Source organism: Caretta caretta, chromosome 14 (genome assembly GCF_965140235.1).
Source record: "Caretta caretta isolate rCarCar2 chromosome 14, rCarCar1.hap1, whole genome shotgun sequence".
Lineage (NCBI taxonomy): Eukaryota > Metazoa > Chordata > Testudines > Cheloniidae > Caretta > Caretta caretta.
Genome location: NC_134219.1, coordinates 40,125,783 through 40,140,068, shown reverse-complemented (window position 1 = coordinate 40,140,068; position 14,286 = coordinate 40,125,783). Strand labels below are relative to the sequence as shown.

The window sequence follows — 14,286 nt, the reverse complement described above, 5'->3', positions numbered from 1 at the left end:
CCTTCTGGCTTTGGAATCAATGAAACCAATGACTTTAGGTGCCTTGGTGTTTTTGAAAATCCCACTACATGCCTAAATACCATTTAAAATCTGGCCCTGGGTGACTTGAGAGCCTACATCCAATTTTCAAAAGAGCTTTAATCTTTCAGAGCCAGATTTTCAAAAGTATGAAGATGTCTAAAGCTTCAGATAGATGCTCAGCGGGATTTTCAAAAACACCTAACCACATTAGGTGCCTAACCTGCTTAAGCATTTTTGTCAGTCTGCACCGTTGACATCTAAACACTTTTGAAACTCTAGCTCTTAGGCTCCTAAGCAACTTACATGATTTTGTAATGGGATTTATGCTATAAAATCCCTCTTGGACAGAGGCAAAACCCTTTCACCTGTAAAGGGCTAAGGAGTTAAGATAACCTCGCTGGCACCTGACCAAAATGACCAATGAGGAGACAAGATACTTTCAAAGCTGGAGGGGGAGGAACAAAGGGTCTGTCTGTCTGTCTGTGTGATGCTTTTGCTGGGAACAGATCAGGAATACAACTCAGAACTCCTGTAAAAAGTTAGTCAGTACTGTAGCTAGAAATGCGTCAGATTTCCTTTTGTTTAATGGCTGGTAAAATAGGCTGTGCTGGATGGAATGTATATTCCTGTTTTTGTGTCTTTTTGTAACTTAAGGTTTTGCCTAGAGGGATGCTCTATGTTTTGAATCTGATTACCCTGTAAGGTATTTACCATCCTGATTTTACAGAGGTGATTCTTTTACCTTTTCTTTCATTAAAATTCTTCTTTTAAGAACCTGATTGCTTTTTCATTGTTCTTAAGTTCCGAGGGTTTGGCTCTGTGTTCACCTGTACAAATTGGTGAGGATTTGATCAAGCCTTTCCCAGGAAAGGGGGTGTAGGGCTTGGGGGGATACTTTGGGGGAAGAAGTCTCCAAGTGGGCTCTTTCCCTGTAGTTTGTGTAACACGCTTGGTGGTGGCAGCATAGGGTTCAAGGACAAGGCAAAGTTTGTATCTTGTGGAATTTTTTTAACCTAAGCTGGTAAGAATAAGCTTAGGGGATCTTTCATGCAGGTCCCCACATCTGTACCCTAGAGTTCAGAGTGGGAAAGGAATCTTGACAGGCACCCTTGAAAATTGTACCTGTGGTGTCTAACAATCCATGTAACAAAGCTTTTCCTGAATTATGATCTTTTGTATCTTGACAGATGGAGCCTGTGACTGGAATAGAGAAGGAAATCTACTCCAGGATATAGGAATTTATCCTTCTGGGTTTCCCCCGTAGTCAATATTTGCAGATCTCTCTGTCTGTGGTGTTTACCATGATGTATGTCCTGACAGTTGCAGGAAATGTTGCCATCCTAGTCCTAGTGAGGGCCAGCCATCAACTCCGCAGCCCCATGTACTTCTTCCTTTCCCACCTCTCCTTGCTGGAGATATGATACACCACAGCCTGTGTTCCCAAGACCATTGCGATTTTCCTGGGGAAAAACAGAACCATCCCCTTTAGTAGCTGCATCCTGTAGATATACTTCATTTTCTCCTGGGCTGCACAGAATATTTCCTCTTGTCCGCCATGGCCTATGACTGCTATCTGGCTATTTGCTACCCATTGCACTATAGCACCATCATGAACAGCACCTTCTCTGCTCAGCTGGCCCTTGGCTCCTGGGTGTGTAGTTTCCTGGCTATTTCTATCCCAGAATCCCTGAGAGTTAGATTGTCCTTCTGTGGCACTAATGTCATTACTCGTTTCTTCTGCAGCATAGATTCCTTCATCGTTCTCTCCTGCACAGACACCTATGTGATTGAGATGGCAGCTTTTATCATCTCGATCATCGTCATCCTGGGATTATGTTCAATAATTCTGGTCTCCTACATTTACACCCTCTCCACCATACTGAGAATCCCGTCAGCCCAAGGGCCAGAAAAAGGCCTTTTCCACTTGCTCTTCCCCTCTCACTCTTGTGATTATATGGTACAGCTCCACCATCTTCCTGTATGTCAGGACTTCCAAACAGAATGCCTTGGACATGAACAAGACTGTCAACACTTTGAATACTATTGTAAATCCGCTGTTCAACCTCTTCATTGACAGTCTGAGAAACAAAGAGGTGAAGGAGACTTTATGGAAGGTATTCAGTGGGCCATGAAGTTGTTTTTGAATGGCTTAGATGTTACTGGGTCTGATTCTCAGCCTGTGCTCATGTTCCTTTTGGTAGTAACCGTCCTTGTTGTTGTTCTTTAAATCCTGGTTCCAGTTTTACATTGACAACTTTTGTATTTGGGTAAAATGTTCAGAAGTGCCTAAGGGCCAGATTTGCAAAGGAATTTAGGCACCTAAAGATTCAGATAGGCCCCTAAACACCATGAAAGATGTGGTTTCTAGGAGCCTAATTTTTATTGAAAATCTACTGGACGTGAGCTCCTAAGGGGCATATTTTCGAAGATATTTAGGTGTCTAAAGATGCAGATAGTTGTTTAGTGGGCTTTTCCAAAGCACTTCAGCAGATGAGGCACCAAAATCCCATTGATTTCAGTGGTAGCTACAAATACTTTTGAAAATCTATCCCTTAAAATCTCTCGAGAGGTCCCATTGGCATGAATGAACATCTTTCAACTGAATTAAATGGCCTTTCGATCAGGCCCTATGTAGACATTACTTTTAGCAATTCACATTTAGGCCCCCATCCTGAGATCCTTACTCAAGTGCTAAATTATATTATTTTGAGTCGTCCACTTGACTCTAACGGGACTACTCACACTAGGAAAGAAAGCTTGTGCATAAAGTGTGTGCAGGATCAAGACCTTAGTGACACTGAATCTGCACTCAGAAGTTTGTCCTAAGTTTAAATTTGTAGCAACTCCAGAATTTTCATTATCTGTGATGTATGACTGGTTGGCCAACTCACACGACATTGTGTCTGTTCCTTGGTTCAATAGCTGAAAAATTATTAAACAGCAGACTAAAGAACAACATGCAGGAAATAAAGAATGATGAACAACGATGGTGGATTTTTTTTTTTATTTGTGAAGAATTTCAAAAAATCAAATTTATTTCCCTTTTTAAGGGTTCTAAGTTTGGGGGTCCTACATGTTGGTAAATGGAAACAATTCAATCAAGTTTTTTTATAAAGTTTTCCGTTTAAATGTGGTCAAAAAATCACTAAATCAACAGTTCTTTACAAAAATTTTCATTTTTGAAAATGGTCATTTTTCAACAAAAAGGAATTACAAGGGAGAAAGAAGTTCAATTAATGGTGATCAATATGTTTTCACAGAATGTTTTTTATCAAATGAACTTGATTTGACTGTGACATTTCTGATTGTTAAAGGCAATGGTGTTGACGTAATAGACTTGCATTTTTCTAAAGGTTTGATTCAGGGTAACATCACACTATTTAAAAATAACACTACACAAAAACAATAGTAAATTGATTAAAAACTGGCTAACTGTTAGTTCTCAAAACATAACTGTTGATAGGAACTGTTCATTTTAATGGGTGATAGACGCCTAGATGCTTTTGAGAATCCCACTAGGTTCCTAAATACCTTTACATATCTTGCCCTTGATGCCTGACTTATTTGTATTTTTGTATATTTGTATCTAGACCAGTCTTATCATCAGAGTGTAAATAAACTTTAACTTTTACCTTTGTATCCCCCTACCTTTTGGAAAGTGTTTTACTTATTAAGGCTGGGGATTTCAAAGGAGGTAAAGACATAGGCTGGGTTTAACAAAGGAATCTGAGAGAGTTTTAATAGAATTTTTGCACCTATGTCCCTTTGGCCTCTTTGGAAGTCCCAGCCCTAATTGGAGCTGGTTGGAATTTTCATTGTAGAGGAAATTCCAATAGTTTGAAATTGATTTTTATCCCAAATCTGGATGAAAATTTAAAACGTGCTGATACAGACTAACACGGCTACCGCTCTGAAACTTGTATTTAGCTGTGACATTCTGAACACCTTCCCCAGACCCGAAGAAGAGCTCTGTGTAAGCTTGGAAATTTGTCTCTCCCAACAACAGAAATTGGGCCAGTACAGATGTTACTTCATCCGTTGCTTGGAAAACCCCATCAAGGAAATGAGATACGGGCACGCCCAATAAAGGAGAAAACACTTGCAACACTGTCTACCCAAACACTCAGCATCTCCCCAGGCAGAGGAACCAGAATGGAGATGGGGGTGGAGGGGCAGGGGGCCATGGCCCCATCACTTTTAAAAGTGGGAGGGGTATGTTCTCCCACTTTTTACTGGCTTTAAGGGTGAGCGATGGTGGGGAGGGGGCAGAGAGGAGCAAGCGTGGGGAAGGGTCTTGGGGGGAAGAGGCGGCACGAGGGTGCGGCCTCGGGGGAAGAGGCCGTATGGGGGTGGGGCCTTGGTTCAGGTGTCAGTGGCCCCCCCACTTCTAGGGAGCTTCCAGCGCTCCTGTCCCCAGGCACTCCCACCTCATAAAGAAACAAATCAATCCACCAGTAAAAAAAAACAAAAAAACCCCTAAAATAAAATTTAAAAAATCTGAGAAAGAAGCAAGAACCAAACAACTGCACTGATACCACAATCATATTTTTTACCCTGAGGGGAAGAACAAAAAAAGGAATGGAGTCTCTGGCTCCTCACGGTCTACTAGGGGCTTTGCTATGGCTCCTGATTTTATGTGGAAGGTGCTCAGATAGCATGGTGATGGGTGACAGTGTGGAATCCTACGATAGACAGATAGATTAGATTAGACAGAACGAACTCCTGCAAATCCTTCTTACATGGGATTATGGCTGGCACCTGACACAGAGTAGGACTCTGCACTTAAATAGGTCGCCTGTCTCTTTGTCATGTGCTAAAATTAAGACTTCCAGACCCACCAGCCATGCTCCCCCCGTCCGCCCCCATCACTTGCAGACTCCCTATACAGCAAAAGACTTGTTCCATGCAGCAGGGCCTGTAGGTGAAAGGCAACAAAAATCAAAGGCCCCAGACTTCAGTCTTGATTTGTCTGAGTGATAGTCCTTCAGCAAAGTAACAGGCACCTTTCTCAGGTAGGAGGAGAGCTGCCATGAACAAAGAGCGATAGACGGCTATTGAGCAAGCCCAGACTTCTGCAGTCACCATGTCAATATTTACCCAGATAGCAAAACACAGAGTTCATGATCTGATGCTGCCATATCCCACTCTGTCACATCAGCAAACAGAAACCTAAAAGCCATCATACCCCAAGCAAAGTTTTGACCCCCAAAAAGGAGAAGAACCAGAGAGTCCATGAAGTCCAATGGGTACTTTCTAATGGCTACTGATTTTATGTGGAAGGTATTCAGATAACATGGTGAGGGGTGGCAGTATAAAAGCATGAGATAGATAGATTTTCATCTTACTTATACTGCTATAAACCTAGAAGAACTCCACTGCCTTAGAGGAGTTAGTGTGGATTTACCAATATACATACAGCATTTTGCAAAAAAAAATCACACACCATATTCTTATGGGGACAATAATGTCATCAGTTGATTGTATCTGTAAAAAAAACAGATAAAACCATGTTCATCAGAGAAATGCAGACATTTTATTTTTGTTGAATAACCTCCACCCAGTCAGTTTCCTCAGGGAAGCTTTGATTTCCTTGTTCCTCATGCTGTAGATGATTGGATTCATCACTGGCGGCAGCACGGAATAGAGAACAGCCACCACGAGATCCAGAGCTGACGGAGAGCTGGAGATGGGTTTCATGTGAGCAAAGACAGCAGTGGAAAGAAACATGGAAATTACAATGAGGTGAGGAAGGCATGTGGAGAAGGTTTTATGTCGGCCCTGCTCAGAGGGGATTCTCAATACCGTGGTCAAGATCTGAACATATGTCACAATTATAAAAACAAAACAACTTAGGGTTAAACACACACCAAATGCAATAACCCCAACTTCACTGAAGTACGAGTTAGAGCAGGCGAGCTTGAGTAGCTGGGGGATTTCACAGAAGAACTGATCCACCATGTTGCCTCCACAGAAGGTTATCGAAAACGTGTACCCGGTGTACAATGAAGAATAGAGAATTACACTGATCCAGGCACTGGCTGCCATTTGGACACAAGCTCTCCTGTTCATTATAGTCTCATAGTGCAGTGGTTTGCAGATGGCGACATATCGATCGTATGCCATGATGGTGAGTAAGACAAAGTCGGTTTCAGCAAAGAAGATGAAGAAAAAGACTTGGGCGACACATCCAGAATAGGAAATGGACCTGGTGTTCATAAGGGAATTGGCCATAGATTTGGGGATGGTGACAGAGATGGAGCCAAGGTCTAGGATGGACAAACTCATCAGGAAGAAGTACATGGGGGTGTGAAGGTGGTAGTCAAGAGCTATGGCTATGATGATGAGAAGATTTCCTGTCAGGGCTGCCAGGTAAAGCACTAGAAACACCATGAAGTGCAAAATCTGCAGCTCTCGAACATCAGAGAATCCCAGGAGAAGGAACTCGGTCACGGTGGTTTGGTTGGACATTTTCTTTCTTAGTTCATCGTGTGATGGCTGTGGAGGGAAGGACAAGAGCAATGGTCAGGGTTATAGTGAGAGAGGGCATGACTCTGATTCCCCTCTCCATGATATCTCATGATGTGAATGTCAAAGGTGCACAGCACTTGTCACTTCCACTGTCTGGAGTAGTGAGGGCTCCTCACCGCTCACAACCAGAGCACTGCTCTGGTGCGTTATGACAGGAGTGTAAATTGGCATCGCTCCCTTAAAGTCACTGGAGCTGGGTCAGTTTACACCATCTGAGGATCTGGCCCAAGATGAGGATGTGACTTGATCAAATGCAGGATGAAAGATGGAACAAAGTAAAATCCAAATCCAACAATTTGAGTCAAAATTATGCCCCTATTGCTACAGACAGCAGGCTCACAACTTGGCCAACTCAACTAAAATACTAAAATGCCAGCACAATCTGATTCCCACTTAACTGAGAAATACAGCACAGAATCACCCAGCTTCCCGCATGGCAGCTTTTCTGTGATGATTCCACCCCAACATCCCACATACCGCCTGATGCCTACTTACACGTTGATTTATGGCACCAGATCCCAGCTGCACTCCCATTGCTGGGTGATGATGGGCTGGTCGCATCGCTCAGTTGCTGCTAGGTTGTGTGGTTCCCCCCTGTGACTTTATTTCTGTGCTGTGTGAGTCAGGAGACTTCGGTTCTAGTCTTGCCTCTGTCACTTTGTGACCATGGAGCAGTCACCGCTGCCTCTCTTTCCTCCCCTTCCCTTTGTCTGTCTTGTGTACTTTGAATGTGAACTCTTTTGGGGATGGATTGTGTCTTCCTATGTGCATGTTCTGTGCACATGTTGACAGCATTTTTGTTTAGCAGGCAGCAGTGTGGGACAGAGGCTATGATGGTAGAAGTGGAGATCTGGGTTCTAGTTCCATCAACCTCCTGCCTGTCCTTGGGTGGGATAAAGAGAGACAGCCTTTGTCTGGGAGCTTCGACTCTCAGGGCTTTAGTTTAGAGAGGTTAGTATGTTTAAAACACATTCTCTGGGCGACCAACTTTGCTACTTACTCAGTTTTACCATCCTGCAGCTACCCCTTTGAAACAGACAAACACGGTTGCAATAGAGGGAATGGGGTTGGAAATTATGGTGTTATTGGACAATATTTATGTTCCCCACTCTGGCAAAAAGCTAAGTTTCCAGGTAGGAGTCGTCAGACAATTTCTACTTTATTTCAAAGGAAAATTCAGTTTTCAGTTGAATATATTTTCATGGAAAATCTCTGATATCCATAACAATGAAAACTTGTTTTCATTATGCCTAAAAATTTTCAGGTTCCAACAGTTTTTGGCTGAAACTGTTTGGTTCTCACAACCTCAATGAAAAGTCAATTTTTTCTGGTGGAAAAAAAATCTGATCATCTCTAGATATCTGCATAATTTGATAGTAAAAGTCTTCAAGAGTTCTAATTGCAATTCATATTTCTGATATTAAATTGCCCCATATATTAATACTCTAACATATGTAATTGAAATAGAAAACTTACTTTGTTGGTCTTTATTCCAATTTGCGATGCATTTGATCCTACAGTGTTAGGAATCATTGGTCATTATCTATCTATCTATCTATTCACCCACTGCCAGGATTGTTTGGTTCTCTCTCTCATGCCCCCATCACTGTCGTATCTACCAGCTGTTGTCGCATCCCTTCGCTGGATGTCCTGAGTTGTGAGGGTCTCTCTGCAGTTCCTAGCACAGATGGGTCCTCCCTGCTTCCCTCCTAGGGCAGGCTTGGGTGAAAGGTGATGGACTAAATGGGATCAGGGGCTGAAAGACAGTCCCAGCTCTCGAGCTGATCCTGGTTTGTGCCAGCTTAGTCACAGCCCAAGATATCCCTGCTCTGGGGCTAAATAGCTGAATCAGGTCTCCAGGGCTGTGAGCCCAGCTCTGCTCTCACCACAGGAGCAAACCATCCTGACAACCTGCCCTAGTTGACCCTAACCCCCCAGAGGGGGAACAGCACCTGCCCTGCATCTCACATGATGACAGCATCTCTTGAAGGTCCTTTAGCTAAAAACAAGGCAGGGCTGGATCACAAAGGGGGTCCCCACAGGATGGCAAAATAAAACAGATATTTGTAGCACAGACATGGGATCTACAATAGCTAAGAGCCTCTTGGCACCAGAGTCTCAGTTGGCCTGGAATAGCCTGTTCCTTCATTAACTCCACATAGTCACCTCTAGGGGAGCAGAGATGTTTTTCTCCTGCATTGCACCAGCAGCTCTTGGGATGCAGCCACCAGAGGAACCCACAGCTCAGGCTGCCCTGGCTGCTTCAAGTTCCTCACTAAGAGACAAACACTAAAAACTAAGGACCAGGTCCTGAGTTTGTGTAAACTGGTACACTTCCACTGACTTCATAGTAGCGAGGGCTATTTACACCACTTGGGGATCTGACTCATTGACTTCCAGGGAGCTACATCCATTTACACCAGCTGAGGATCTGGCCCATGATGCAGTTTCCAACCCATATCCTTTGCCTGTGAAACTGAACCAAAGAAGAGTCAAACATTCGTAACCAGGCTCCTCTTTCCTAGCTCTTTGTCCACTCAGATGAATTACAAGTATAACTTGTAAGGGTGACAGAGCGATTCAGTCCCACTTGGGACAGAACTGGGGACAGTGTTGTGGAGATTTTCTGCATCTGATCTTCAACTTTTATTGGGATGAATAGCCCAGGTCTCTTTCTTTCTTTCTTTCTTTCTTTCTTTCTTTCTTTCTTTCTTTCTTTCTTTCTTTCTTTCTTTCTTTCTTTCTTTCTTTCTTTCTTTCTTTCTCAGTAGTAACACTGTTTTCCTTCCGGCAGACAACATTAAAATAAAAGGCTCCTTTGGCCGCAGATGCACTGTTTAAAAATGTGTAATTTACACGAGACATTCATGTCAGAGAAACTGATGAAATGCAAAGAGCCAGAGAGTAGAAATCAGCCCGAGACCTGTTGGAATCAATGGTTCTGATCCTCAGCAAGTTCAAATCAGGGTAGCTCCACTGGAGTGGATGGGTCAGTGCCCCAGTTTCTGTAAATCACCTCTAGCTGCCTTGGACTCAGAGGGTCCAGACCCCCAAACAGCTGTTGTGTAAATCAGCCCCAGCCCCACTGAAGTCAGTTAGACCAGTTCCTCAGCGAATGTAAATTGGCAGAGTGCTATGGAACTCGGCCAGGTTACATGAGCTAAATATCTGTGCCATGATGTCTAGTTTTTTCTTTGTTCCTGTCTCTGAGATTCTCATTGCTGAACATCACAATCCCATCTCAATGCTCCTGGAATATTCCAATAGCAGGGTTCATAGAAACCTGCAAAATGGGTACCCAACCAGTAAATGAACTGATGAATATTATTACCATCACAGCAACGCCCTTCTAGTTAAGGTTGCATCATGACTTCTGTTTAAAGGTCCTCCTTTCTTAAAAAAAAAAAAAGAAAAAGAAAAAACAAAAGACATGCTTAGTCAGATTCTTTTGAAATTTAATGTGCCTTAGGAGGGTGCAGGGTAGGATTAGTGACCTAAATGTGGGGTCATTTGAGTGAAGGGTTGTGGAGATATGAGCCCAGTTACAAGATTCTAGGTTTGTTTATTTTGCTCAAAGCTAGAGATCCAACTATTGATGTGATGCAGGTCAAACTGGTCTCAATCTGTCTCATTTTTCCCAAGGTAGTGCACGGCCCCCACTAAATCTTGGGGGACCCAAAATGAGAATGGAATTTAAGAAAGTCTGCGTGTTGGATTGTGCTCTTGTGCCAATGCAGAAGGAGGGCTAGCAGATTTCCATTCCCGCCATTTCGTATGGTTTAAAGCTCAGTTTCTGGAAGTGCACAAGAAGCTGAATGGTTACTCGGATAGCTTTGAAATTTGGGTGCCTTGGGCAGGCCCGGGGTAGCATTCGAGTTCCAAATTTGTTATCATTTGACCAAGGGCTTCCGGAGTTATAAGCCCCTCCATAACTTCCAGTTTCCTTCTGCTGCCTTGAATTGTTAAACTGCGAGGTACGAATGTCAGGATCAATCACAGACCTCATTGAGATTGACGGCTGTGAATTCATCCTTCAATTAACATAACTAACAATAAGTTAACCAAAAGCCCTCACCTTAAGCTTTGTCTACACTACCACTCTTGTCAGTCGGGATGTGAAAAAACCACACCGACCGACAAAAGTTTTACAGACACAAGCGGTAAAGGTAGGAAGGTCTGAAGGGTAGACACGGCGGTAAAGGTAAAAGCTGTAAGATCCATAGTGTCGACATGGCCTAACTCTGTTGAGTTACTCACTGGGTGAGTAAGAGGAGAAACAGCTTCATTTCCTTGACTAGAGTTACTCTTTATTTACACCAGGCTGAGGGCGAGAAGAATGAGTCTCACTGAGTCCAGTGGAATCACTCCTGGTTTCCCTGGGGGGAGCGTATCCGCACCAATGACCAGTGGGGGAACACACAGGGATGCCATTAACGTCTCTCTGTTTGAACTGGGGTAAGTCAGCTTGGAAGAGCAGCCCATGTTTGTAGCTCTCGGCGTTCCTAACTGTGCAACCCTGGACTAGATCACTTCATTTCTTTCCCCACCTACATTTCCATCCATACAAATGTCCTTTGCTTGATGTGGCCACCTCTCCATGGAATGGGGGAAAATGAAACAAAAACCTGTGAAGTGAAGAAATTTCCTTGGAGAAATTTGCTCTGATGAACACATGGCGTGCACCTCTGTGATCAAACCCTGGAACTGCTGAAGTCAGTGGGAGCATTGCTAGTGACTGCAGTGGGATCAGGACCGGGCCTTCCCTGCTATCAGGAAATTGCAAATTAATTTGAGATGAGCCCAGAACAGACACTGGGCTCTTTCTTGGGATCCTCACTTCCCCAACGCTCAGGCAAGGGGGTTTAGGATCTGAGGTTCTGATTCCACACTAAAGCCCATCCCTACAGAACCCACCTTTACTTTGACTGGCAACAGTTGGCTCCTTTGATGGCTATCGCAATCTCCATGGAGAGACCATGTAGTGAAGGGGACTGGGAGCCCGATCTACCCTCTCCCATTTTGAGATGATCTCTTCAGGTCTGGGCTGGTCCATGGTCTCTGCTGAGGCTGCTCACAGGGGATTAACGCGTTCTAGTTTGGATGGATTAGATGTTTGGTGGGTGCTTTCATGACGTGTCCAAGGAGATGAGGCACAAAACCAATTTTTCATGGAGCTCAGAAGGGGAGGACACTGGGGCACTGCTCACTGGGGCTGGGTTGAATAGGTGACCTAGACATGAAAGCAGCCGCTTCATCTGTTATCTCCCAAGCCAGCATTTCCCATCCTGCGCCGAGATGGCTATAGCATTCATGTGGACATGGGGTGTGAACTGAGACCTCCTCTCCTTTCATGTGTCCAGTGCTGGAAGCGAAGACCAGGGACTGTCCTGCTCTCTAAAGATGCCGTTTCGGGGAACAGAGAGACAAGGTGGGCGAGGTAATATCTAGTGAGTAGAAAACAGCTCAACAGAATGGGTACCATGTATCCTGGGTACTAATTGCTGATTTCCATGGAGAGGCCCCAGGAATGGGCTTGGCCCTCTGGGGGGACCTGTAACCGACTCTGCAGCATCCTGTGTAATTAGAGCAGAAGCAAGGGGGTGTGGGTGCTGCAGAATCTGGAACAATACAGTGGACACTTGCTCCAGGATGTGAGCTATGACAGGGATTTTCAGAGTGGTTTCAGGGAAACAGGTGCCCAGTGCCCATTGTCTGCACAATGGGAGTTAGATGCTTAACTCTCTTAGGGTATGTCTACACTACGAAATAAGGTCGATTTTATAGAAGTCAATTTTTAGAAACTGATTTTATTCAGTCGATCGCGTATATCCCCACTGAGCGCATTAAGTCAGCGGAGTGTGTCGTCAATATCGTGGCTTGCGTCGACTTACAGAGCGGTGCACTGTGGGTAGCTATCCCACAGTTCCCGCAGTCTCCGCTGCCCATTGGAATTCTGGGTTAAGCTCCCAATGCCTGATGGGGCACAAACATTGTCGCACGTGATTCTGGGTACATGTCGTCAGGATCCCCCCCCCTTCCCTCCTTCTGTGATAGCAACGGCAGAGAATCGTTTTGCGCCTTTTTTCCTGGGTTACCCGTGCAGATGCCATACCACGGCAAGCCTGGAGCCCGCTCAGCTCACCGTATGTCTCCTGGGTGCTGCTGGCAGATGCGGTACTGCATTGCTACACAGCAGCAGCTCCTTGCCTTCACGGCAGATGGTGCAGTAGGACTGGTAGCCGGCGTACATCTCCTGGGTGCTCCTGGCAGACCTCGGTGAGGTCGATTGCGGTGGCTGGACAGACATGGCGCTTCTCCTCTTAGAGCACCGAATGGGAGCCATAGACTCCAGGTCATTCTCTTCTTTAGGTTTCGTCTCATGGAGATTCAGTCCTGCCTGGAATATCATGCGAGCTGGAGGCTTCTGCCTCAGGCTGCTCTCCCAGCCGGCAGCACCGTGCGGTCGCATCTACCCAGCTATAATGATTTAGACCAACTGAGAACCTCTCCCTTCACTTTTAAGAAACCTGTGTAACCCTTCTGCCAGTTGGAGTCGGCAGCAATATCAGGTTCAATATCTTGGGGGTCCTTTTCAACAATGCAACACAACACTGGCTTGAGTCCCAACTAGTAACTTGGCACAATTACACATCCCCCGTTGGGCACCTCTAGAGATAACACTTCCCCTCTCACAAGCACAGAGTCCGAGTGTAGAAAAGAAACTTTTAATAAAAAGGGGGAAAGTAAGCTGGTATTAACTTGGGAAAACACTGCAAGCAGGATTCATAACATAAACCATGAGCAAAACACCCACCCCAGAGTATGTTGGGCTGTGTCCTTTTGCCTCAGGTTCTTAAGTCCAGCAACCAAAAGTTCCTGTAACGTGCCCTTCCCTTCACCGCACCCCACTCACAGCTGTTGTCCTTGGTCAGCGAAGACCCAGAGTTCAGAGGTGCATCTGTGGCATTCACCGCCCACCCTGGTGGACGGAGAGAAAGGCACCTTGCTCTCTCCACTGTCCGGGCATTTGCTCTGGCCTCTGCCAGCCATCCTGCACACACGCATCCACCCACCCACCTCCACTGGCCTTTGGCACCCATGTCCCCTGCTTAGCAAGTGCAGTTTACTTGAGGGTGAGTTCCTCAGTCAGGGCATGTCAAGCACAGTTCTGCCGCCCTTGATTCACACAAGAAGGATACACAACCCTTTATTACCCCTGCCCCAATAACAAAGTGTCTTGTGATCCAACACCAGCCAAAAGTCATTCCCATCATGCTGTGTGCCTAGGCAGAGTGGGAGTGTGTGATGGTGTTCCCCGGGCTGCAACCTGGGACTGTGGGATGGCTGTGGCTCCTGAATTCACTAGCCTGGTGTGTCTCTCACAATGCTCTGCTAGCGACTAACAGCAAACCCCTCCAGGTGCTGTTATCACTCAGTCCAGAAGCATGTGAAGCCACACACCCAGCTAGATTGCATGAATGCTCCCAGAGCCACTCGTGAATCGCACAAAGAAAGGCACCAGCCAGGTGCCCCCAGCTCCCAGCCTTGTACCTCAGAAATATACCATCTTGCATTGCTCAAGGCATTTAGGCACCTACCGATGGAGACAGGCACCTAGGGAGATTAATCAAAGCTCCTAAGTAAGCCAGGTGGCTAAATCCCATGGACGTTCAATGGGAGTTAGGCACCTAACCTGCTTAGGTGCTCTTGTAAATCCCACTGGGCACCTATTAGAAT

The 14,286-nt window shown here is 45.2% G+C and overlaps 1 protein-coding gene and 1 pseudogene across 1 annotated transcript; one reads left to right on the top strand and one right to left on the bottom strand.

Moving 5' to 3' along the window:
• Positions 1–1,325: 1,325 nt before the first annotated feature.
• Positions 1,326–2,153, top strand: LOC142068982 (olfactory receptor 6F1-like; annotated as a pseudogene).
• A 3,382-nt stretch (positions 2,154–5,535) lies between these two features.
• On the bottom strand, positions 5,536–6,489 carry LOC142068942 (olfactory receptor 14A16-like). The gene has a single exon (XM_075119058.1). The coding sequence runs from the start codon at positions 6,487–6,489 to the stop codon at positions 5,536–5,538; it is 954 nt and encodes a 317-aa protein (XP_074975159.1).
• Between the last annotated feature and the right edge of the window lie 7,797 nt (positions 6,490–14,286).